This window comes from Mustela nigripes, chromosome 6, assembly GCF_022355385.1.
Source record: "Mustela nigripes isolate SB6536 chromosome 6, MUSNIG.SB6536, whole genome shotgun sequence".
NCBI lineage: Eukaryota > Metazoa > Chordata > Mammalia > Carnivora > Mustelidae > Mustela > Mustela nigripes.
This window is the reverse complement of record NC_081562.1, coordinates 133,868,684-133,894,963: the sequence shown is the minus strand read 5'-3', so window position 1 is coordinate 133,894,963 and position 26,280 is coordinate 133,868,684. Positions and strand designations below refer to the sequence as shown.

Sequence of the window (26,280 nt, the reverse complement as noted above, 5' to 3'; positions counted from 1 at the left end):
GCAAGCCTATCTGTTTTTAAAGAGAAGTAAGCACTGTTCGGTTAAACTAGTCTAAGTTCTCCTTACTTTAAGTGTGCTGGTTGGAAGGATCATGGGTTGGGTCCCGACACCTGCTCAGGAGCTCTAGGCCACAGTTCTCTAACCTACCAATCAGGAGATAGTAGAGGCATGGCCAAGGTCGATGGGTCTGGGATGAGTCCTGGCAGGACACATATGGGTGTTTTCGTAGCCTACACCCAAGCATGGGGTCCTGACCATGCTCAGCTCTTTCCTCTGCTTCTTAAATTGGAGCATCCTGCCTCTGTGCTTCTCGGCTTGTCTGGCTTTTCATCGCTCCTTCATCTTGGTCCATTTCCTCTATGCGGCGGACATCCTGATGACTTAATTCACTAAATTCTCACTAAATTACATCCAGACTAAACAAAGGCATCAGGAGTAGAGAGACTGCTAGTCATTCCACATGCACAATGGTGCCAGGGACTTGAATCCCTGTTCTCAGTGAGAAAGAGGCTGGCCTTAATCTGCTCACCTTATCCCTGCCTACTTTGCATGCTAACTCCCGTTGCTGAGCAGTCCCTATTTCATCCAACACATCAGCGGGAAATGCAGCATTCCAAGACCATGCTGCAATGAGCCTCACCCCTCTTGCTGCGGTCTAAAGACAGGACACCTGGTACATGAAGCAATGCACCACAAGAACTCAAAGCAGTCATGATGCCCCTGGATTCTGTAGCCACGTAACGTATTCCACACTGATCCTTTACGTGTACATGGCTGCATGAGCAAGACAGAGACTGAGGACTTCTGAATCACCTTTCTTTATATTCCTTTCCCTTGGTGAATTACATCTAGTACCACCTATGAAAGCAGTGCTCAATCCTCATCGTAAGGTGCTCAGAGAAAGGACATGAAGTGGTCTTTCAAAATGATCCTAATATTGCTGGAAGCAGACTCTTACAGTTTCAGTAATGAGAATTTCAGAATTTTAGAACCACAAGGGATAGTAGTGATCATGTACTTACCAGCCAGTTACAGTGAGCCAGGAGAGAGGAAATATGGAGCCATGGAAAATTCTGAGGTTTCTTTTCTTTGCTTTTTTTTTTTTTTTAAGATTTTATTTATTTATTTGACAGAGAGAGAATGTGTATGCATGCAGGCAGAGCAGCAGGCAGGGGAAGCAGCAGACTCCCCACTGAGAACCCTGGGATCATGACCTGGGCGGAAGGCAGTTTTAACCAGCTGAGCCGCCCAGGTGCCCCAATTCTGAAGTTTCTTATAATTGTTTCTTCCAACTGTTTCTTCCCCCTGAGTATACCTCTAAGTGCACCGAGGAAACAACATAGTTTCTGGCTATATTTGGTACATGTACTAGAGATCCCAAAATTTATCAATAGGTAATTTACACAAGGAACCATATTCCTGATTTACCTTAATTTGCCTCTCATGGTGTCATGTTAAGCATAGGAAGCCATCCCAGTTTTATGGAGAAAGAAAGGCCAGAGGGCCACATACTGTTCTGTTCAATTTGTTAGGTTAGTAAAAAGTAATAGAGCTACCAGTGACTTTGCTGGGTTCCTTTGCCTCTTGGCTAGTATAGGTTTTGATGTTATTATCTAAAAAACTGGTCATTTTGTAGAAACAAGTAGGGAAGGTCACTTACAAAGAGTTAATAATGGTATGTGAAGGCTTTTTTTTTTTTTTTCCCAGCAATGATGGAAAAATGTAAGTAAAATATTTAATTGAACAGGATATGCTTATTAGGGTCTCCCGAAGCAGAAAACAGCTTTATAGGTATAATTACAAAATCTATTGGCTTTTTGTTTACAGTTACTTCCAAAGTTCCTGACAGCAGTGTCTTAAAAACATTTGAGAGTAGATGATCCCTCCTGTCTTTTCAGTTCCAAAATTCTGAAAATCTCATCACCCAAATGGTCATCAGTCTGCTCCCAGTAACATTATGTTCACTTAAAAAATACCATGTTATTCCCTTTCTCTTGAGTATTTTACAAGTTAAGATTACACATGTCATGTACATTTCCTGTAAGTCATCATATGTAATTAACCAGGAGGAAAGGACAAAGAGTTTTAAAAGAAAGCAAACTGGAAAACTTTCCCCCTGCGCCTGCATTCTGCTTTTCTTGCCTGCTGCCTTTAGGACATCCACTTGGCACTTAAGCAGGCCAAACTTCTCAATCTAAAATGCAAGCAGCTGCAAAGACCTTCCTTGGCCCCTGGTGTTTTCCTAAACTTATCTAGGCTTTGCACTACATAGTCCAGAAGTCACTACGTTGAGGACAGTGGAAATACAGAAAATCAACAACAGTGCCCCAGAGCATTTCTCCGGATTTCCAGTGCAGGGGAGCTAATTGGTTGTTGCTGGAAAGAGATGGATAAAGAATCAAGGGTGACGCATCATTGGAGGAGTCATATGTGTCTTGGAAAGGCAGGTCTTTCTGAGGACACATTGATCAGGGAGTCATATGACTTATTCATGTGTATAAATGCCAATGGGGCATTTCCTTTATGGGTGGAAACAGATAAAACCCAACTTTTCCCGAAAGTCAATGCTCTGAATAAACTAGAAACTTAAACTATAAAGGCGAGATTACTAGGGAAAGACACTGGATCACTTTTATAGGGCCAAAGTTTATTTAAATTTGTATTAGAGCTGTGGAAATTACAGAATGGTTTTGGGAATGGTTGCCAAGAAATAAAATGTTGGAAAATGCTAAAACTTTATTAGTATTTATGTTTGTCTTGCAGCTCATTTCGATAAGCCCACAAGAAACTTAGGTACCCACTGGATAACTAATAGGGAGAAAAATAGGTCTTAATTTTCAGTTTCTTATGACAAAACACTGATTTAGTGTAATAATTTTTCATTCATTTTAAATAAGATTTATTAAATACCCCATGTTCTCTGAAGCTCTGTAGATATGATCATCAGCTCTAAGTTGAAACATTCTGTAACCCTGCTCTAGATCAGTGCGAGCCAATAGAAATATAATGTAACCCACATGTGTAATTTTAAGAATTTTCAGTAGCCATGCTAAAAAAGAGGAGAGGTTAATTTTAATAATTTATTTAGCCCTAAATATCAAAACTATTATTTCAATATGTAATTGATACCAAAATATCCCCTAAACATTTTAAACTCTGCCCATTTTTAAAATGAAGTCTCCAAAATTTTTATATGTATTTTATATGTGCAGCACATAACAACAAACTAGATTTTCAGTGGTTAAAGGGAAATGTAGTCTCACAGAAAAAAACACAGCTGCATTTAATGGACAAACACCTTACACAGCAACAGTTTTTAGGTTTACATTTAAATGAGTTAAAGTAAAACTACTAGTTCATGCTCACCGTGGCCACCTCTCAGGTACTCACTAACCTCATGTGGCTGATTGCCACCACACTGGACCGCACAGCTCTAGAACATTTTGTATAATCTCACACAATGTTGTATTCGCCCATTTACCTAAGTCCCTCTTTATAAGAGTCATTCCTTAAGAAGGTGGTCCCAAGGCAGAAGGAAGGGTATACTGAGAACTAAAGTTTCCTTGAGAATATGGGCAAGCGATTACATATATCCACTGTTTTAAGAAAGAAGGGTAAGGTTGACTAACTGAAGTAAGTACTTAAAATTTAGGGAGAAAAACTCAAGTGTGTGCCAACTAATCAATAAACTGTTCCAGTTTATTTTCATGTATCAAGAACCTATAGCTATTTAAAGAAATGGCATAGAATTTTAACAATTCACTTATAATTATCTGCAACTTTAGGAAGTGAGATTCATAAATTTTAAGTGGTTCAGATTTTCTTAAAGTGATGCTAAGTAGGGAACATTTAATCTTATTTTCATCATGTCATAAATCTTGTTGTTCTTCATTATGGTTGAAAGACTATAAATAAATTTTTAATATGCCTACATTTTATCATTGACATTTATGATATGTTTTTGTATATTTTGACAAAATACTAAGGTAGGAAGAGAAAGCTCCCTTGTATTTGCAACTGTAATTAATGTTGACATCTGACAAAATCTTGTGTAAACATACTTCATAGGGGTCACAGGAATTTTTTAAATGAATATACCAAGATACCCTACCTACAGTGCCATTTAGAACAAAATAGTATCATAAGGTGGACCAGCTGGATGCAAATTTTAACAACATTTAAATAACCCCTGTGAGATAAGCAGTTTGAACTCCAAACAGTTGTTTAATATAGTAATTCCATTTTAAGGTTCTGAAGTTGTGCTAACAAATGAAATGGATTCACAGTTTTTGTATGAGGTTTTCAATAAGGATTCTCATGTACTCTTCTAATAACTACTGTTGGAGTTATACTAGACAATAATATTCCCTCCTAGGTGTCAATTATGGAATTTAGCTTTAGTGGGACAACATATAAATCCCAATGTTTGTTGCTAAGCAAAGAAAGTGTTCAAGTAACTGAATCCTGTTTTTACTGCTGCGCTGTAATGATTGAGCATTCAATCATAGCCCTTTGCATCAGACCACCTTTCCCTTATCTCTGAACACAGCAAGGGTCATGTTTCAAGAGTTCTTTACAAACACAGACATGGGGCAGGCAGTGATAGGGGGCGCTCTTTCCTTCAATGTGTGAAGCTCACATGGGGCTCCAGAAATGGTTGAATCATGACCATGTTGACAAAGGAATACAAACTAATTATCCCATGCAAGGGCGTAGGAAAACAAGTCTCCTTACAAAAGAAGTATCTGAGAAGGTCTCCCCATTGGCAGAATATGGATAGGAGCTGTTATGGTTCAACCTAGTCCAACTGATAGAGCACCTGAAAGCCATTCCCTTTTGCTGCATTCTTTTCCAGATAAAAATGACCTTTGAGAAGAACTCACTTTAAAAAAAAAAAAAAAAAAAATCAGCCAGCTCAGAGCACAGTCCTCTCAAACCAAGCCACAGGAAAATCATTTCCCTGCAGCACAGAGCAAACTATCCACCAGCCAGATCTTCACTCTGTCAGGTATTGGGAGACCCGACAGCACCTTCATTCCTAAATGTTTTTCCAATAACCTTACCATAAATGATGTGGTAAATCATCCACCTCAGATAATAGGGCTTTTAAAAAATACAGTGACAAGGGTGGTGGGGATGGGGGAAGAATATGTATCAGATGATTTTGTGGATCTTTTTGAGAGGAGTTGAGAGCAGCAGGCTGTCACCTGTGGCCAGTACAGAAAGACCCAACACTGTTGACGGGATTGGCTGTAACATATGTTTCTGGTATGGAACACATGCTCTGAGAAAACAAAGGGACCCAGATTTATCTCCCTGAGAGAGACAAGCCTTTGAACCTCTTTGGATGAACATTCTATATTAAAACCCAAAGCGTCTGTCTTCTAGGTTGAACGTAAATCCAAACTACAGCAGACATCTTGTGAGGGAAAGAAAGTTGAGATAAATGAAGAAAGATGTGGCCGTGCTTACTTTAAGATGCCACCAAAATTTATGAAAATATTTAGACATTTCCAGGCTGGGCTTCTTTGACTTAACCAGGGAGGGTGAGACATTTTGGGAGGGTTACTATTACTGAGACTTGAGGAGTACCTTGTTCCAGGTATAATGCAGGGCTTCAGAGACATCATTTTACTAACCTTCTCAACAATGCTTTCCGGTGAATGTAATAGCCTGAGGGAGGTACAGTGATTCCCTGAAGATTTCCTAATCAGAGTGGGTAGAGCCAGGATGAAGCCCAAGAGAATGTGTGTGTGTGTGTGTGTGTGTGTGTGTGTTTAGTAATATAATCCCATTTTTGTTGTTTTTTATTTTTCAAATTTGATTTTTAAAAATGTTCTTAATTTACCCGTATAGTATATTCTTAGTTTCAGAGGTAGAGTTTAGCGACTCATTAGTTGATTATAACACCTAGTGCTCATTCCATCAAGTGGCCTCCTTCATGCCCATCACCCACTTATCTCATCCCCTGCCCCTCTTCCCTCTAGCAACCCTCAGTTTGTTTCTGAAACACGTTTGAAATGTGTGTCTTGCTCTGTGTTGCCTGGCCCCGTACTAGAGAGTCCTAGTGATTTTATTTAATTTTTAATTTTTTTAAAAAAGATTTTATTTATTTGACAGACAGAGATCACAGGTAGGCAGAGAGGCAGGCAGAGAGAGGGGGAGGAAGCAGGCTCCCTGCTGAGCAGAGAGCCGGATGCGGGGCTCAATCCCAGGACCCTGAGATCATGATCTGAGGCTCTGCCTCTGCCTCTGCCTCTGAAGGCAGAGGCTTTAACCCACTGAGCCACCTAGGCGCCCCTTAATTTTTAATTTCTTAAGTAAGTTCCACACCTGGGGTGAAGCCCAACACAGGGCTTGAACTCACAACCCTGAGGTCAAGACCTGAGCTGACATCAAGGGTCTGACGCTTAACCAACTGAGCCACCCAGGCGCTCCTCTCAGTACTTTTATTTTATTTATTTATTTGCATATTATACTCTCAATGATGCTGGAAAAGCATTTGACAAAGTACAGCATCCTTTCTTGATCAGAACTCTTCAAAATGTAGGGATAGAGGGTACATACCTCAATATCATCAAAGCCATCTATGAAAAACCCACAGCAAATATCATTCTCAATGGGGAAAAACTAAGAGCTTTTCCTCTAAGGTCAGGAACATGGCGGGGCTGTCCACTATCACCACTGCTATTCAACATAGTACTAGAAGTCCTAGCCTCTCAGTGTTTATAAAGCACAGTGCCAGGGTTTTACCCGATAGACATCCTCAATCCGGATAGTTGCGGTGAGGTCTTAGCATATATGTATTTAAAGTTGCGTGGGTGATGATGCTTTGGATACTCAGGGTTGAAAATCACTAATCAAAGGATTCATCTAATTTAAATTGCTAGAAGTAGATTAGGCTAGAAAGGTTAAATTTTATAACTACATTTTAAGACCTAGGCTGATAAGATGTCATGACAGTATCAACTTATATACCACACCAAGCAGTGCTTCTCAGACTGAACTGTGGACCTGATGCCTGTGATAAAATGCAGGTCCTGACTCAGCAGGTCTGGAGTGAGGCTTGTTTCTGAATTTCTGATGATTTCCTAGGTGATGCAGAGGCTGTTATCTTCAAATTGCACTGCGAGTAACCAGGGTTCAAGTCGGGGTTGTATCCAGGGAAGGACCCAGAGGTGAAGATTTAAATCTTACTATTTTTCCCAGAACTCTGGCTGTGATCATCTTTATTGTAAACTCAGGGTTTGGGTGACTGTGCCTGCTCATCCTCTGTCCCCTGTGTCTGCATTCCCTCTCTGTGGCCCTGCCATCTGCTGAGGATGACAGCAGTTGTATTGTGATAGAGACCCCCATCAGTAAAGTTTAATAGCCCCAATTTAAAAATAACATTTCATTCAAATGAAGCACATAGTGTACTCTTTTTTTTTTTCCAGCTGAAAATTCTAGTTCTTTGCATGGAAAGGAAAGATGACTGGGGTCATCCGGTTGTCCCTAAGGAGGAGATTCCCCCCATCCCCAATCCCACCTCACTTCTCATGCTGTCTTTAAAATTAAACAATCAGGACAATTGCATTATAATCATTGCTATCTGGACTTCTTCCAAATAAAATCGCTTGCTTAAAAAGTAGTATTGGGGCAGCAGCTCTTCCTGCCCACGGGTCCTGTCCCCGTGCTTTAATAAACCATCATTTTGCACCAAAGATGTCTCAAGAATTCTTTCTTGGTCATCGGCTCCTGACCTCAGCCCACCGAACCTCACCTAGGTTCTAGAACCTCATCATATGGTGTCCCAACGTGGGGCTGTGAGTCCTTACATTTGGACTCTGAGCTTCAGTGCAAAATTGGTGAGTACTTTCTCTTTCCTTTTCCTTTAGTCTCATTTCAGGGGCTTTTCAAGGAGTATGGTCTTATTGGAACACTTGCATGTCAGTTGCTCAGGCTGTAATCCTCTAGCCCGTGGCTGCTCTACGGGGAGGAAAGTATCTGTTTTTTGGCTGTAAGTTAGTACCCTGGCCGGAATGGAAATAAGACCTAGAAACTTGATACCCTCTCTTTATTCCTGTTCTTACATAAAGTTGTCTCTCTTGGGCACGGGACAGCCACCTAAGTCACCAGGACGGCTGCCAATCTTAAGACTCCTGTGTGAGGTTTCCTCCTGATAGATCTAATGTGATCCCCTCCACATCCCTGGTCTAGCCACTTCTGGCCGAGAGACCTCCACTGGGAGCCCGCTGAAACCAGTACCCGATTGAATTAAAACGCAACCGGGGACCGTTTCCTGGGGAAGTTGGCTGCAAGGGCCACATGTGTTGGAATGTCGCATAGACCATGATGGATTTCAGTCTTTACTGTTTCTTGTCAGTGTCTTCTACAAACTGCTTATACATTTGAAAAATAACCGAATAAACGAGAACCTTATATCCTTAAAAAAAAAAAAAAAAGTAGTATTGGTCCTGTCCTGTGATTTTTTTGAGTAGAAATTAATAAGTAAATTAAATAAATAAATATAACTATCAGTTTAAAAATTTGATCAAACAATACTAAGTCATTTCCAGATGTAGATAAGAAAATAGTGATCCAGAGAAGGTAACTTTCCTCAAGTCAATAGCATAGCACAAGATGAATGGTGATTTAAAAAATAAGTATTTAATGAAATTATTGTGCCTCTATATTTTTCAGATACTCACTGCTATGCTTCCCTCTGGGAGCTTTGCTGGTTGATCTTTATAAGGCATCTTCTTAACTTTGAAGGACACCAGGGATGCAAGAGAATAGGGATCATTTTTTCTCTGAAATTAGAAATATTTATTTCAATGTATTCCATGCAAATATTTTTAAAATTACACAGGAAGGAACATTTAAAAAAGTTATAGGAAACCATACAGTGGTTTTCAGTGTTTTCCATTTCAAAGCAAAATGTAATTTTCCTTCTTTCTTCTTTTCTCTCTTTTAAAAAAATTTTCCCTATCCAATCATCTATCATACATCCAAGTACCCTTTGAGGCATCCATCCCACTGTCCATCCAACTGCCCATCCAGTTATTCATCCTCTTCTCAGTTATAAAAAGAATTTGTCTTATTAACAAAAGACTTGGTACAATGAACATTAGAATAAAAACAGAAAGAGTCCTAGAAAGGGGCAAGCACAAGGATTAATATAGTTGCTGCTAGTGAAGAACGAAGGGGAGATAGAATGGGTTATAAAATTCTTAGCATTTGATAAAGGGAAATATTTTAGGAGAGAGACTGATACTAAATTATAAAGAAATTTATCACATTTCATCTTGTACAGAAGACCCAGAGAAGGCTTAGTCTCAGCACTGTTAGGATTTTGGGGTTGGATGGGGGACTGTCCTGAGCATTGTAGGATGTGTAGTAGTATCTCTAGTCTGTACCCACTAGATGTCAGCTCTACCCCACCTCTACCCCATACCTCTACCCACAACTCCACCCCAGTTGTGACAACCAAAATGTCTCTAATTATTGTCAGTGTCCCCCATGGAGCAAAATCCCCTTGGTTAAGAACCACTGACTTAAAGCCATAGAATTTTTGATAAAACTTTGCAGCAAATAAATCTTTTGTTTAATTGGTTCTTATATAAACTGTTGATTAAAGTCAAAGGAAAATATTTAAGACTCAGTCAAGGAAGGCCGTTTTGAGAACATAAATTTCTGTGGTTCCCCACCATTTAACTTAAGACAGTGATTAGAGCTATCTAGTCTTGGGCTGTAACTGGTTCATAATGGCTCTTAAGAGCAGACTTAAAATTTCAGGAATTTTGAGTATCAATTGTCAAACAGAGCCATTATTAAACTTCTATATATGTAGCTTTCAGAAAATTATATTTTTAAAAAGGCAATACACACTCAAAACCCAGTATTTATTAAATGTTTTGTTGTATTTTACTAGTACCTATGCTTTTCATAGTCTGTTGTACCTGGAAGGGGAAATACTATATGATGGTGTGCTAGTGCCTCTCTTCCCAACTCCAGATTTGGTGACGTCATGCTGGCAGTTTAAAATCGGGCATGGTGGGAATATTTACACCATGGGAATCAGCAAATGCTACACACTGGAGCTTTCCTCCCTCCCACAGAGCAGTTTATTAAACATTCATCAGTACTTCACCATTTATAATCCAATGTTGGTTTCCTGAGGCCAATCCATCAAGTTGGACTGTATAATTTTGTTTACATTTTTTTTGCAAAGTTTTTTTTTCCTGTGACTGAATTTTTTTCTCCCGTCAATAAATCCCATTTACTCTAGATGATAAGGACGGGCCAGAGTACATAAAATGTTTAAATACTTCAAGTCACTGTATCTTTGGCTTTTTCCTTCTTTCTACCCTAACATTCTAAGATAAGTAATTTTATTCATTTGGAAAAATTATTTTTTGGTTATTATTCTTTGGATGTTTTCTTGTCTCCTAGCTTTTCCATTTTTAACTGAAAGTTGAAGTGTTTTTTATTTTTTATTTATTTATCTTAAATTTTATTTTTAAAAGATTTTATTTATTTATTTGACAGACAGAGATCACAAGTAGGCAGAGAGGCAGGCATAGAGAGAGGAGGAAGCAGGCTCCCCGCTGAGCAGAGAGCCCGATGGGGCTCAATCCCAGGACCCTGGGATCACGACCGGAGCCGAAGGCAGAGGCTTTAGCCCACAGAGCCACCCAGGCACCCCTGAAATGTTTTTTAAAATGTGGAAAAACTTTGCTCATAATCTCTGGCATGTATTTGGTGATTTAAACCAATTTTCTCTACTATCCTGGCTGGTAGGCACAGAAGGAACATGACTAAATTCTGGTCATGAGATTCTACATCACAATTATATACTCACAGGTATGTCCATGCTCCCCAAACTCCAATGAACAAGTTTTCACTAGTCTCCAGGTTCAATTTAAAAAATTGATAGAAAAAAACTGTCTTGCTCTCGAAGTTGTATTTTGAGGAACAAATCAGCAGAGACCTCCGTCTCTGTCTCAATTCTAGATGGGAAGTTTTGTCCTGCCTGATTCTGCATTTATGAATATGAAAGTTTATTAATGAGTAAAAGGTGGGATTTGAACTCTAGAATGTAGACCATGGAGAAACATATTTCTGAGGGGATTTCTATTCACCTCCTTCCTTTACCCCCTCTGCTCTTGGCCACAGTTTGATTTTCCCTTATGTTTTACTTTATCACCAATCCTTAGTATCCTTTCCAGTGGTTCACAACCCCTTGGGTTTTGCTGAGCTTCAGAAACAACTGGCATCAGGGTCAGGGATTCTGATTCAGAAAGATAAGGAAGAAACTATATTTGTCCTACATTGTTTGCAATTTTGATCTTGTTTAACTTATTATTTGTCTCTACTACTTTTCTCCTGAACAAGGTTATATAGAAATGGAGGGTATAAACCATGGAATATAGTGTTTATATCTTCCACAGCACCTTGAACAGCATCAACCCTGGCCGACTGATCATGTAAATGGACAGTGAATGAACCTTCCACCCCACATAACATCCATTTGATAGCACCTTATAGAAGGTTTAGTTCTTTCAATGGTTGAATTGGACTCCCTCCACTATCAACTATATTAGAAAATTCCAGAAGTTGTAAGAGAGGTAGTGACATAAAATGGCGGCTGTGGTTCATGAATATGGGCTGTTGACCTGCCCCTCCACTATTTGATTCAGTGATGCAAACTGACACAGTCTGGGACCGGAACAAATTAAGGTGGTAGGCAAAGAGCCTGCAAACAATACATCTCATAGATGGAACTACTCTTTATTTTAAATTATTCTCCAAAACCAAGGTTTCTTTCATCCTCTTCAGTAGGAAAATGCATTTATTTTTTCATTTTCTAGATGCTCTGGTGCTCCAAAGAACGGGGGACGTAAGCAGTTAGGCTACGGTCAGCTGGGGCGGCCCCAAAGATACGCTAGTCTTGTGACGGCAGGTCAAAGGCATGGCACAGGTAAGTATTTAATTCATGAACGACAGTTATGAGCACAGTCATATTATTGATTCCACTTTCAAAGTTGAATGCTTTCAGCCAGGGTCTTCACATAACAACTGCATTTTTCTTAGGTTTAAAAGAAATCTCCTCTTCCATATAGCAATCTACTCATGTAATAGCAATCACTGCCATACTGCAGGCAATTTAGGTTTGAGAAAGCAGCTGGCGTTAATATCCCTTGACAATATCTTGGACCTTCAGCCAGCCCCAGCTAGTTACCAATCCTCAGAAAATGCCCTGCTCCTCTGTCACTGCTGCATGATTTTGACCATGGTTTGCAGCTCACTAGCTGCTTCTATTCTGCACTTTTGCATAATGATTTGCTTATGATCTTGGTACTAATAAAAATCCTTTAGCTGGTAACAAGTGGAGAGTGAGGCTTTTGAATTGGTTAAATACATGGTGTGGCTGGTAACATCTTGAGCCCTTCTACTCCGACCTTCCCACTGTTTAATTCCTTTTCAAGAATTCTTTTTGACCACATAGGCCATATTTAAGTACTCAACATTTGCCAGAAACAAAGCCTTATATGATGACAAAACCCAAGCAATTACTGGTAAAATCTTACACTGTGAAGGATTGTTTCCAGCAACAATCACAGGACAGGGTATCATTTAGGACTAATCTAAATAAAATCTGTTTCTGACCAGTTTGCATGTTCACCAAGTGGACAGAAACAAACATAATGCAGCAAATCATGTCATGCAAGAATTGTAAACTTTCTAGTTTGGATTAGGAAGGCAGAAAATGTTTACCTCCTTCTGGATTGCATGACAAAACCATTAAAGACCTCCAGTATGTAGTATATTCTTAGAGCAGGAGAGTCAGGGAGGGAGTGAGGGAAAGAGATTGCAGTAAGGAAGGCACTCTTCTTTGGCACTCAGATTTCAAGACTGGAATAAGCAGAAACTGGGCATGTGGAAATGTGGGCAATGGTGGTGCATAAATGCTGGTGACTTGAGCCACTCTTTCTCATTTTGGTTTCGGCTCAGGTCATGATCTGACGTGGGTCATTAAGCCCCACGTCAGGCTCTGTGCTCTGCAGGGAGTCTGCTAGAGATTCTCTTTCTCCTTCTTCCCCTCTCTCTGCTCTCTCTCAAAGAAGTTAATAATCTTTAAAGAAAATACAGTAATCACATTTCCCTTGACTGTGGGGTCATAATGATTTTAGTTCTTCACCAAAAAGTTATTCTCCCTTATTTTAGTAGGATGTGATGCCCAAAGTAATAAAAGGAATGTATGGTTATCACTGAAGACTGTATGGGCTTGGGAATTCAGTGAGACTGCTCTCCTCAACTCCTCAACTCTGAGATAGGAAGTAACAACCTGAAAGCAGAGTAACCACAAGCAAATTGATGGAAAGGAAGTGTTACTTGAAGAGGTGCCTGGTGCATAGTTGGCACTCCATGGTATTTGTTTAGTGAATGAATAAATAATGGTTTAACTAAAAAAAACCCAAATCACATAAATTGTGTACTGCACTTATCTCTGGTACAGGCATTTAAAACTGGGGGCTATTTTGCCCCCAAGAGGACATTGTCAATGTCTGGAGACAGTTTTGATAGTGCCTGCTGGGGTGTGGGTTGCATCTAGTGGGTGGGGGGCCAGGGATACTGCTAAACATCTTATAAAGCACTTCCTATAAAGCATTTTATAATCCTATAATGATAGGTCCCCCATAATAAAGAATGATCTGATTTAAAATAGTATGCTGAGATTAAGAAACCCCACTTTTGGTTAAAGAAAAAAAAGCTTCACAACCACCATTTCAAAAATACCTTTAACTTTCTCTGTATTTATTTTAGAAACAAAACTAAGATTTGTGAGACTACAGAAGTATTTTGAATCCCAGAAAACATGAAAATCCAGAGCTATTAAATTCTGTATTTATTAGTTAGACTCAAAAGCATTTTAACATTTGATTTTCTACAGTGCAGTGAGCCAGCTGAATTTTTTAGTAGTTAAAATATGAGCAAGAATGCATAGATTTGGTAGGGTTTTTAATTTAGTTTATTGTCCCCTCTCTAAATCCTTTCTAAACAACAAGATCACAACATATCACTTAAATAATACCACTTAAATAAACAGCTCTTCCCAAATGGAAAAATTAATTTGTTTAGTATAAAAAATCTTAAAACTTTAAGATGCACACCGTCCACAGAATTATCTGTGGCAGCGTGAGATCCCACAGTACAGATACCCTGAGGCAGCCAAGAATTTACTTATCACACTTATGTGGAATATCACTGAGATGTGCCCTTGCCGGAGCCCAGGCTGTGGGAATATCCCTTTTTCCTTCTTCATTGATTTCTATTTTGACCCTTTTGGGCATACAGCTTTCACTATGCATTGTACTCACCATCATTCTGCTAATATTTACTAAAGAACTACTATGTACTGGGTGCTGGGTAGAAAGTGGTGAGCTAAATAGATTTATTTGAAGCTAAGTTGGTGTCTAAACGTCTTAGAGACTAGGGATATTTACATCGTCTTCACCTAAAAGATGAAGGATTATTACTCAGCCATAAAGAAGAAGGAAGTCCTGCCTTTTGTGATAACACAGATGGATGAGAAGGGCATTACACTAAGTAAAATAAGTCAGAAAAAGACAAATACTGTATGACATCACTTAACATGTGGAATCTAAAGAAACAGAACTTAGGAATAGAGTAGATCAGGTTGTTGGTTGCCAGAGGCCGGGGGGCGGGGGTGGTGGGATTGGGGAGATGCTGGTCAAAGGGTACAAACTTCCATATACAAGATGAGTGAGTTCTGGGTATCTAATATATAATTAAAAATACCATATTGGATTCTTGAGAGCTGTTAAGAGAGTAGATCTTTAAAGTTATCACCTTCCCTACACACACACACACACACACACAAAGGTAATTACATGAGGGGATAGAGGTGTGAACTAACTTCAGTGCAGTGGCCATTCCAAAACATATCCATGTGTCCAATCATCATGCTATAGCCTTAAACTTCCATACATTATATGTCAACAATGTCTCAATAAAGCTGGAAAGAAAATGTCTTCACCTGATGGGAAAGATGACCAGCTGATCTTAGCTGAACATCTCCATAGACGTGTCTTAACAATTTTAAAAATTAAAAACATTAAAATATGTTTAAAATTTTAATAAAAATGTTAAGTTAAAAATTAAAATTAAGTCTAACATTTTTAAATGAAAAAATTCAGGATGTTTTAAATTTAAAAATTAAAACATTTAAAAATCCCTTCTTGGAAAACTTCCTGCCAATCTCTTAAGGAGAGGTTCCCTTGCAAGTATGTGTTATTACCTGGAGGAAGGTCTTGGCCCATAACCGTGATCTGACTTTTAGGACGGCGCTTTCTCCTCCTTCTAGCCTCCCCACTGCACAGGAGATCTGTAAGCACTCGATATTTGTACAATTCTGCAACAAAGCAAAACAAATAAAACAAAATAACAGCAGTGGTGGCCAATCAGTGTCTTTAAATTGTAGTGGAAAATCAACATTCAGTTTATCTGCACTGCATTTTCTCAGAAGTCAGCACCTCATTCATAAATCATTCATTTAAATGACAAACAATTACACAGAAACAACCAAGAGAAAACACAGTTCGGTAGTAATGATGCATCAGTTTTACTGGTGGTGTAGAGATAAAATGGAACGTGAAATACGATACAAGATTTAAGCTTTTTTTCTTTCCTAAGGACTTGAAACAACCCTCCTGCAGCAGTGATTAGATTGTTCTGTTTCAATTTCATTACTCAGAACTTGGGAAGACATTTCTTATAGACACTTACAACACTTGACCCTGGACTAAGCAAGTCCTGAAAAGGCTTCAGAGGAAGCTCCCTGTATCTATATTATCTCAAAGGCCCAGTGTTCTCAACCCATTTTTTTCTAAAACATTCTTCTCTCTCAGTTACTTCTTGGTGATAAAACAGAATCTTCTTCAAGTTCCATCCATTAAGCTGTTTTTAACCTAGTTCCTAGTTTTGCCAACTTACAGTGGGTAACTTTTACTCTATGAAATGCATGTTCCAGGGATGTATTTGTTATGATGACATTCTACCTGTCAAATCGTATTTTCCAATTAGATCCAGTATTTGGATCCAATTTATTTCAATTTATTTATTTCATTGAACCCTTCTCGTCCATTTTCTGTGTACCTAGGTACAGGATGGTACTTCTTGAATTGTACTCTGTCACCGATTTGAATTTCTTGAGTGGGTTATGCTTTATTTATTTCTCGTGTCTCCAGCACTGGGCTCTGGCCTATTGATGCTCAGTAAACGTTAGTTTATTGAATAGTGTGAGGAGGATTTAATGGAGGCATTTCACTTTAATGAAATTGCTAAACCACAGAGTAACTTGAGGGACATATTGCCACGAAAATCTTTTCCAAGAACCTCCAAATTCTCTAAAAGCAAAGCAATCAGGAAGGCATATCTGATAAATTCCAGGGAGGTCAGACTTCGACATGCTGCTTCCAAATTCAGGTGGCAGGGCTGTTCTTGTTCTACTAGGGATTGGGGCACTGAGGTGTTTGGAGTTTTGTGCCTCCGGCAGGAGCAGAAATCCTGGAGGCACTGCAGTCCATGTCCCCTGTGAGGACCCTCATGTTTACCTACATGTCATTACTGACATGCTGTGTATCTCCAGGGCCACCCTCTGCAGGCAAAGGAGGCAAGGGAGAAGGAGGTGATTCTTAGAAGCCCCCCTGGAGCTGTTGGTCCTGGTGAGCTAGCTCTGTTGGAGGATTCTGGGGAAAGATGAATCTTGAAGGGTGAGAAAGAGTGACCTAGCAGTCTAGGCAGACAGGGACAAGACCGGTGTGAGTTCAGAAAAGTGGAGAAAAGGGTACTCGGGGCCAGGGTGGACAGATGGAAATGAGAGAGGAATGAGAGAAAGTCTAGGTGGTAAGAATGTTCCTATTGGAGTCAGGGAGTTTAGATTCTATTCAGAAGGTCCCGTTTAAGCAAGGGCTATGATGGGGTTTGGGTTTTAGGGGCAGGTGTTATGGGAGGCAATAATAGGGAGAGGAGAGTGGGAAGCAAGGAGGGTGACGAGGACTTGTTACAAGAGTTCAAGGGAGAGGGGAGGAGGCCTTGAACTAGGTATGGGAACAGAGAAGGGGAAGATGAAGTTTGGGGAAGTTCAGGAAGTAGAATAGGAGTTGGTGACAAATTGGAAATTGGGATGAAGGAGAGGGAGGACTGGAGGGAGCCCTTTTGGCTTGGGGAACTGAGTGGATGGGCACTGACATTACTGAGATCGGGAATTCTAGAGGAAAAGCCCATTCTGGGGGTCATGGAGACAGAGTTCTGGACATGTTGGGGCTCGGGTGGCTATCAGGCATCCAGATGAACATAGACGCTGAGCCTCTCAGGTCTAGAGTGCAGCAGGGATGGCTAAGATGGCAGGAGGCCTGTAGGCATGGCTGTAGTTCATGACCATGCAGGAAACATTTCCCTGAAGGAGCTAAGTCGGTGGCAGAGGGGAGAGACCCGAGGTTGGTATCCTGAGGTACAGGGACATCTGAGGCTGGGCAGAGTAGAAGCCCACAAACAATTCTAAGAAGGCACAGGCCAGCAGACTGGAAGAGAACCAGGGGAGAGTGTTTTGTGGGAGGCCAAGGGACAGGACAGTTTCAGGAAGCGGTTAATAGTATCATAGGCTGAAGAAGGTTTGAAAGATAAGGTTTCTGTAAGCTGAGGAGGGAAGGGACAAGAAGAGAGCCTGGCAAGAGGAGAATGTATGGTCATTGTAAGAGCAGCAGGGGCCTGAGATGAGAAAGACCAGGACGTTTTTGGGCGGAGGAGAAATGTATTTCAGTGTGGCACATACGAATTTTTCTTATGCAAATTGGAAATTATGATCCCAGCACAGGATGTTGGCACTTTGCACTTTCAAATTCCTAATCAGAAATGGGATTCAGTAAGTTGTTTTTAACTAAACAAAAACCGTAGGAGGTCTTATTGAACTTTTGATTTTAGAATAAACTTTGTATAATCACTTTCTATCCAGAACTGTTTTGACTTGAGGACATAGGGAGGCATATGATTTGCAATTTTTGAACCAATAAAAGACAAAAGAAAATAAAGCATGAATTAACAAAGTCAGAAATGGAAATCAAGAATTGCTTTGCTTTCATCTGCAAGTAATAAGTTTCTATGATACATTACATTAAAAATAATCTTACATTAAAAATCTTTAATGAGAAAGAATGGGTCGGAAAAAAACCTGACCCTAGAACTGAAGTGCATATAATTTCCTTTCTTTCTTTCTTTTTTATTTTTTTTAAGATTTTATTTATTTGACAGAGATCACAAGTAGACAGAGAGGCAGGCAGGAGGGTGGTGTGGGGGCAGGAAGCAGGCTCCCTGCTGAGCAGATAGCCTGATGCAGGGCTCGATCCCAGGACCCTGAGATCATGACCTGAGCTGAAGACAGAGGCTTTAACCCACTGAGCCACCCAGGTACGCCAGAAGTACATATAATTTTCAAAAGAATTTTAGTTACTGATCATCTCTCCTGCCTCAGTGTACTCATGAGACTTAGACTAAAGCGGGAATCGAAAAACACAAGTAAACCCTGATTTTCTAAATTGTTGGTTCCTATATAGGTTTGGACACTGGTTCTCCAGAGGGCTTTCACATTGATACTGCATATTAGAATTCTATAGATGCCTATCATTGTTTTCTTTTTTCAAAATTTATTAAATTTTTTGTTGAAGTATAACTGACATATAACATTACATTAGTTTCAGTTGTATGACATAATGATTTGATATTTGTATATATTGTGAGATGATTGCTACAGTAAGTCTAGGTACTATCCAACACCACAAATTTATAGTTTTTTTTTTATGATCTTGAAGAGCTTTTAAGATCTGCTTTCTTAACACCCATTGAATACACAATATAGGATTGTTAAGTGTAGTACCATTCTGTAGGCCACATCCCCAGGACTTAAATCATTGTTTTCCATTCTATTGTTTCTCTTGGAAACTTTCTTTAAACAATAATATGTGGGTTTTTATTAATTTATCCTAAACTGAATAAATTATCCTAAATGAATTCATCCTAAACTAAGAGTACTCTTAGGTTTTGAAAGACATTACCATGCCATAAAAATTTATAGGGACTTGAACCAAAATCTGCCCTCTGCCATAGCTTTTTGCCAGGTAACTTTAGGTACTTCTATTATAATAAACATTCCTCTCTTGATGTAAGTTTAATTGAATAAGTTAGACTTGCTCAATGTACGTTTCTGTCCATTTCCTTGTTTGAAACTTCTTATGAATGTTAGAACATATTCAAGACACATTAAAATAAAACATTTTAGCCTCTTTCTTTCTTTTTTTTTTTTTTTTAATTTTAGCCTCTTTTAAGTGTGGAGTTTGTTGGTATTAACATTCACCTTGAGATGAGTAAGAGAATCAAATTTTCTGAAAATACTGACTCTTAAGTACTCTCCACAGTTTTGCAAAGGTTTGACTAAGCTCAGGATAGATCTACCACAGTTTCCCGTGCTAAGACTATGCAGGGTTTGGGCCCAGGAAATCCGAAGACCCCAGTCTCATCTTTTCTGAATCAGCAGAGGAGTCTGAGATGCAAGGACAGGTGGGACCACCACCCACCCCAACCCGAACCTCCTGGCCCAGCTCTTTCCATACTCTCAGCGCTCAGTGTTTGGGAATGGGCTCACAGCAGGAGCTCTGTGTTCTGCAAATGCATTGCATGCCATGTTTTAGGTTTTTAGCATTATTTTTTTTTAAAAGATTTTATTTATTTATTTGACAGAGAGAGATCACAAGTAGGCAGAGAGGCAGGCAGAGAGGGAGAAGCAGGCTTCCTGCTGAGCAGAGAGCCCGACCCGGGGCTCGATCCCAGGACCCAGGTCATGAGATCATGACCTGAGCTGAAGGCAGAGGCTTAACCCACTGAGCCACCCAGGTGCCTTTAGCATTATTTTTCTACTGTGGCCTGTGTGGCAGATTTAGAAGAGTGAAAACACTATAATGCAAATACACCTTTGTCCACAGGGAAGAGTCCCTTGTTTTCAGGGCTCACATTTCCTGTTGTCAAAACATGGCAGGCAGATCTGAGCATTGAATGAGATGGAGAAACAATAGTTGAAGTTCAAGTCTTCTGTGTTTGGGATTTCTGTCCAATCTAGTCTTTCCTCTCTGATTTGCACACACTGGGATAACTCACCAGAATTTTTGCAGGGCTCTGTCTGTGGGGCTCTGGCATCTGCACATCTCTCTTTCTGACAAGATGAGGGATGGTCGAATTTCGCAGAAAGGCACTCAGCTCGGGGGTGTCCTCTGGGGAGGCAGCGGGCTGCAAAGAGAAAGCAAGAGATACCTTGTCACCTTTTCATTAGCCTTGAACTCCAGGCATTTTTTTTCCCCTCAGAGGACTAGGAGTCACAAGAGAAGCTGGACCCGTCCTGATTTACCAGAAGTGTGTTCAACCACAAAATGAAATAGATGGGCAGGAATAAGCCTTCCCATTCTCCAATCATAGGAGCGCCTGAAGGATGGGGAATGCATTCTTGGAAAGTTTATCTTGTAAGCATGAGATTTTAAGTAGAAGTGATTCCCTCAGAAGGAAGTGACTTTTCAAGCATGGGTCATTATTTTCCTGTTACTTTTCTCTCATCATATATCAGTGCTGGTGAAACGCAGGAACATTTTGTGTGGTGGGACAGATCCTTAGGTGGCAGGAAAGTGAGGTGCTGGCCATAGGGAAAGAGATGTAGTCAAGGACCCAACATCAGCATGTCTGGCCCCACACTCCTGAAATTATAAGGAATGCTCCCTCAGGAATGGATCGAATTCTAATAAAAATGAGTTTTCCGAAGCATGCCACATGAACGTTATGCTGTAAGGGAGCTTGTTTAGAGCCCGGAGTTTGTTTTGTGAGTGTTCTAGAACTCAATGATTTTATCTCAGACTCCATGCTTAGTACATCTGATAGCTGAATAAATATTTTGAAAGTGCCAATAAATCACACATAATATTTCATTAAAATTCTTCATTTAAGACTGACTGAATATAGAATCTTAATTTCCTGTCCCTGCCCCAAGTCCCCCCCACACATGTTCTTTTAAATGGTTTCTCTTTGTAGCCCCAGGAGCAGAGTGTGTGTGTGTGTGTGTGTAGTTTTTCCTTTGAGATTTTCATGTTTCATTTCTTTTTTATTGTTCACTGGAAGATATGTTACAGAGTTAACTCTGCATGTAACCAACCTGCAGGGAAAAGGTGCTGGAAAGACATTCGGAATGTTCCTTTATTCCTGTAGTGGTAGCAGTAATAGTAAAATAATAGCCCAAAGAGAAGACAGCTCCGCAGCTTCATATGTGGTGACGTCAGATGCAGCTTGTGGATGGGTGAAGACCACGTTTGTAGGGGTCCCCGCTATATCATCATTTACAAATACTTATGGGCATCCTCTCAGTAACACACAGGACTTATTCTGAGCCAGAGAATGAACATATTACACAGCAGGGGTTGATAAAACATGCTTCTCTCTTTTAGTAATATTGTTTTGCAGATAGAGGAATGTCCCTCCTAAACACCACACTGAGGAAGTCTTCAAATAGCTTACCAACTAGTTTTTGAAAGTGGCATTCCAGAAATTATTTCAAAATATAGAGCAAAACAAGACAAAATAAAACCCCAAAAGCAAAAATGAACAAAAAGCTAAAAACAAGGAAGAAGTTATCCAAGAAATGTAAACAACAGTTACAGCCTGTTTTTTAGATGAACTCTGGGAGCCTATTTCACAATTGATTGTGAACCCGCAGGTCATATTTTTCCTGAATCTGAAACCTTAGAGGTGAGGACCTCTTAGCACCACATTAGGCAGGCGTTCAGTTCAGAAAACAGTTTGCTAAGTGCTCTCAGAAGCTGGTGGTAAACACTCAACTATCTTCTTTAGAACAAATATGAAAATTGCTCTTTTCTGCAATAAGGAAGAAATTATTAGTAAATATGGTTCTTTCCCCAGCTGCTACTCAGATTTTGACTTCAACAGGAGTTTTCTATTTGCATGAACTCTTCACAAAACTCTTCACTCTGAGATAGGTTTAAATTTATGAGCTAAAGGGATACTGTCTAGCTGGAATGTGCAATACTGTTAGAAATGCAACTTTGGAAGAAAATAGTTGGGTGCAATCACATTAAGGGCTTTTTGAATCCAAACAAACACAACACGTACTATCTTCTTATTTGTGATTTCTCTTTGGGTTTCAGGTATGCCTAATACACAAAAGATGGTGGACTTTCCCTCATGTAATCCTTTGTCTATAATTAAATTGAAGTAGAGACAAACCTAGGAGTTCAGTCTACCATGTAATTTTCTTTAAGGCGTAAATGTTAAGGATTTGTAAGGAGAGAAAAAAAAATAGATTTTTTTTTTAACGTCCCGAAAAAAGAATAGTTCATCCCATTGGTGATTTTGAAGCTTTTCTTAGTTGTTGGACATGTGTTTTTATATTCTAAAATTTGCAGGAGAACCTGAAGACCCTCTTAAGGAGAAGTTAAGGCAAAGAGAAATGGACCCTGGACAGTGTATTCCCTTTGGTGGCTAAAAATTGGACCTATAGGTACTGTTAAAAATAAAAGATGAATGATTGTCCTCTATTGGGGGCGCATGAAAGAGACAGAGAGACGGAGACAGAGAGAGAACGTAAGTGGATTGGGAGCTGTAACAATATTCTGCATTCGGAATTAATAAGGAGCAATAAGTAAATGGAGGCAGTTATGAAGGAAAATAATTCTCTCAAGAGTAAGACAAAATGATGCAAATTTGCCAAGCCAAGCCACAGTCTGTGTGCTCACCGATTAAAACAAAACAAAACAAAAACAAAAAACCCCAAAAACTAGTTGCAGGGCTTGGCGGATGATCCTTGTGTTTCTGCTTCCATGTTTGTGCTATCTGGTTGTAATTTGGGATTCCTGTGAGAATGGTCTTGTTCGAGGCAGTTGGAACCTCCAGCCTTCCATGGCTCCAGAGCCCATTCTTTATGCAACACTGGCTTTCTCCCTTGTTACCGCTGCCCTCATCTAACCTCTGCCACATCATGTGGACCTCGGGCTCCTTTCCTGAGTGGGGGGCCCAGAACATGGTCCTGTGATCCTAGCACAGGTTGAAGCCAACACCTCTCTTGTCCTACCCTTCTGGCTACAGTGTGACATCCCACAGTCCTTTCTCCCTCTTTTTCTCACCCTTGGCTGTTCATGATGAAACCTTGCCAGCTTAAAAAAGTCCTTTACTCTTTATGTAGCTTGGGTTCCTCAATAGCGTCGGCTTTTTCAACTACATCTTATCTAGAGATCACAGCCTGTCTGGAGGACTCTCCAAACCCCAGGATAAAGTCCACCCAAATAAGATAATGGATAGTTGGAAGTCATTATTTTACGGCCTTGAGAATGGTTTAAGAAATACTTTATTCAACTCTAAAATTTTATTTCAAGAAGGATCTGGAATGAATTAGATTTAATGGATTGGCCCGAATGCTGCAGACAGTTGACTATTTCACAATGGTTTAGATGGCAGGATGTGCTGAAATTGCCACATTAAAATCCTCTATCTCTGAAGCCCTGAGGCAGAACCTTCATGGCCCTCTATTTACATCCCTGTGCTCAGAGAAGGCAGAGAAATGAACTTGATGAAGTGAAATCATCATGGGAGGAACAGAAAACTGAAGACGGCAGCTGTTTCACTGGGAAGCAAAAGGGAAAGCAGAAGGGAATGCCCCCAAGGCAGGGTCCCACCCTCTGGGCACCAAGAGGGGCCACGCATCTCACTCACTTTTCCTGAATCCCGTCACCCATGCATGCTCCTGTTTGCCTTCATACTTGGGTAACAAAGCAGGCTAAGTGAATCCCCACAAGCCTGGTATGAAGCAAATACTAAAAAACCTCATAACTGACAGACTTCTAGTGGCATCTGAGTGTGTCCCCAGTTTAGTCACTGATGTTTTGTATTTGGGCAGCAAGTGAGGTGCATGTGGGTGAGAACTTTTGCCCATGGCCTCCTATGATCACAGTGGTAGCTTTCAAAGGGAGTCTGCTCTTCAAACCTTGGGGACATGAGGGTCACTTGGTGGGGTAACTCAGCTGTACCAGTCAGTGTTGTACAAGAGAAAGTATATCCCGTTCAGGCCTTATCAGATTTGGAGGCTTATGTGAGGAGAGTCCAGTTTGGAATGCATGTTCAATTTATAGATGGATTGTATTTCAGAAGGTTTGAGGCTAGATGTTTGGCACTCAGAATGCATTTCTCTTTAGAGACAATCTTTTAAATGGTGGCTCAGTTTTCAGGCCAACCCACAAAAACCCTACTTTATCTACAATATGGCTTTGATGAGTACAACTATGTATTTATAATAAAAAGTAAAGCCAAGAGGTTGCTATCTGAGTAATTTTTTTAAAAAATGGGAAAAAATCCACATTGTGTTAAATACATTAGTTCTATTAAATGCTAATAGGTTTAATTAGCAGACCATGAGAAATTATTTTGAGATGTTGTGGAGACCCTGCCCTGGGGGAAGGGGTCCAGGATATTTCAAAGGTTTTAAAGTTGGTGGCATTGGTTCCTTGGAGCAGATGGTCTAGAAAATGCTTCTGAGGAAATCTGGACAGTTGCTTTTTCATCAGCACGTTTGCTTAGACATTTTGGGAGCTGCAATGAAGCAGTGAAGGAGGGCGCCACTTTCAGTGGTTAAGTGGGGAAAAAAATGAGAATATATATAGGAGGCGAAGTGGACAAAAAGGTGTATGTGACTCACAGAGAAAGCATTTTGCTGAGGGAAAATGAGTTGAGTGGCTGGAGAGGCAAACCTGGTAGGGAACTTGAAAATCCTCCAGAGGATACTTGGGAAAGCTGAGGTGGGAGTTTTCTCTCTGACAGGCCCACAGCTGGCCTGGGATATTCTGGTGGCTTGTCCAGTGGGCACTAGAGCATCCTCAGGAAGGGCTTGTAGACCTCACAGATGCAAATGTTTCAAGAGGCACTCACTAATTGTTCTTTTTAAAGAAATTGTAGAACCAGATCGTAAGTAATTTTTTCTTAGTGGGTAAGTTAGACTGAATGATAGGATTTACTTTTTTTTTTTTTTTAAAGAGTTTACTTATTTATTAGAGAGAGAGAGAGAGAAAATGAACGGTGGGGAGGGAGAAGAAGAAGCAGACTCTCTACTGAGCAGGGAGCCTGATGCAGGACTTGATCCCAGGACCCTGAGATTATAACCCAAGCTGAAGACAGACACTCAGCCAACTGAGTCACCTGGTGCCTGACTAGGATTTAATTTTTACCTATATGAATGTGTCTTGCCACCTTATTCCTTTTATTAAATCTACCCTTTCTCTGCTTCTTAAAGAACTAAGTTAAAAAAAAAACTACAGATGTTTATCTTCAAATACTTATATTTTAAAAAACTATACTTATCTTTAAATATCTATATTTAAAAGAACAGTAATTAGCTTTGATGCAAGAATCTGAAATTGATACCTAGGTTAAAAAAAATTTCCCTGGGGCACCTGGGTGGCTCAGTGGGTTAAGCCTCTGCCTTTGGCTTGGGTCGTGATCTCAGGGTCTTGGGATCGAGCCCCGCATCAGGCTCTCTGCTCAGCAGGGAGCCTGCTTCCCCCTCTCTCTGCCTCCCTCTCTGCCTACTTGTGATCTCTCTCTGTCAAATAAATAAAATATTTTTTAAAAATTCCCAGACCTATTCCATTGAAGATAACTAGATGTAATAAATAATTTGTTCTTTACTAATTTCCAATTCATATTTAAGACAGAGAATAGACTGTTTAGCTTTTATATTATCTAGGAATAAATAAATTTGCCAGGTAAGTTTATAGGGACTTCACCAATAAATTACTTATTATCTTAAGAAGAAAATAATGTGGGAGGAGTCAAGATGGCGGAGAAGTAGCAAGCTGAGACTGCTTCAGCTAGCCGGAGATCAGCTAGATACCTTATCTAAAGATTGCAAACACCTGAAAATCCATCGGCAGATCGAAGAGAAGAAAAACAGCAATTCTGGAAACAGAAAAACAACCACTTTCTGAAAGGTAGGACTGGCGGAGAAGTGAATCCAAAGCGACGGGAAGATAGACCCCGGGGGGAGGGGCCGGCTCCCGGCAAGCGGCGGAGCAACCGCGCACAAAATCAGGACTTTTAAAAGTCTGTTCCGCTGAGGGACATCGCTCCAGAGGCTAAACCGGGGCGAAGCCCACGCGGGGTCAGCGTGGCCTCAGGTCCCGCAGG

The 26,280-nt window shown here is 40.1% G+C and overlaps 1 protein-coding gene across 1 annotated transcript in view; it reads right to left on the bottom strand.

Moving 5' to 3' along the window:
- ITGA8 (integrin subunit alpha 8) overlaps positions 1-26,280 on the bottom strand; it is a 181,535-nt gene that overhangs the window by 5,473 nt on the left and 149,782 nt on the right. Inside the window, exons 26-28 of the mRNA XM_059404254.1 lie at positions 20,212-20,340; positions 15,305-15,418; positions 8,691-8,792 (exon numbers count right to left, since the gene is read on the bottom strand). Coding sequence (XP_059260237.1) covers positions 8,691-8,792; positions 15,305-15,418; positions 20,212-20,340 — 345 coding nt within the window. The remainder of the gene's footprint in view (positions 1-8,690; positions 8,793-15,304; positions 15,419-20,211; positions 20,341-26,280) is intronic.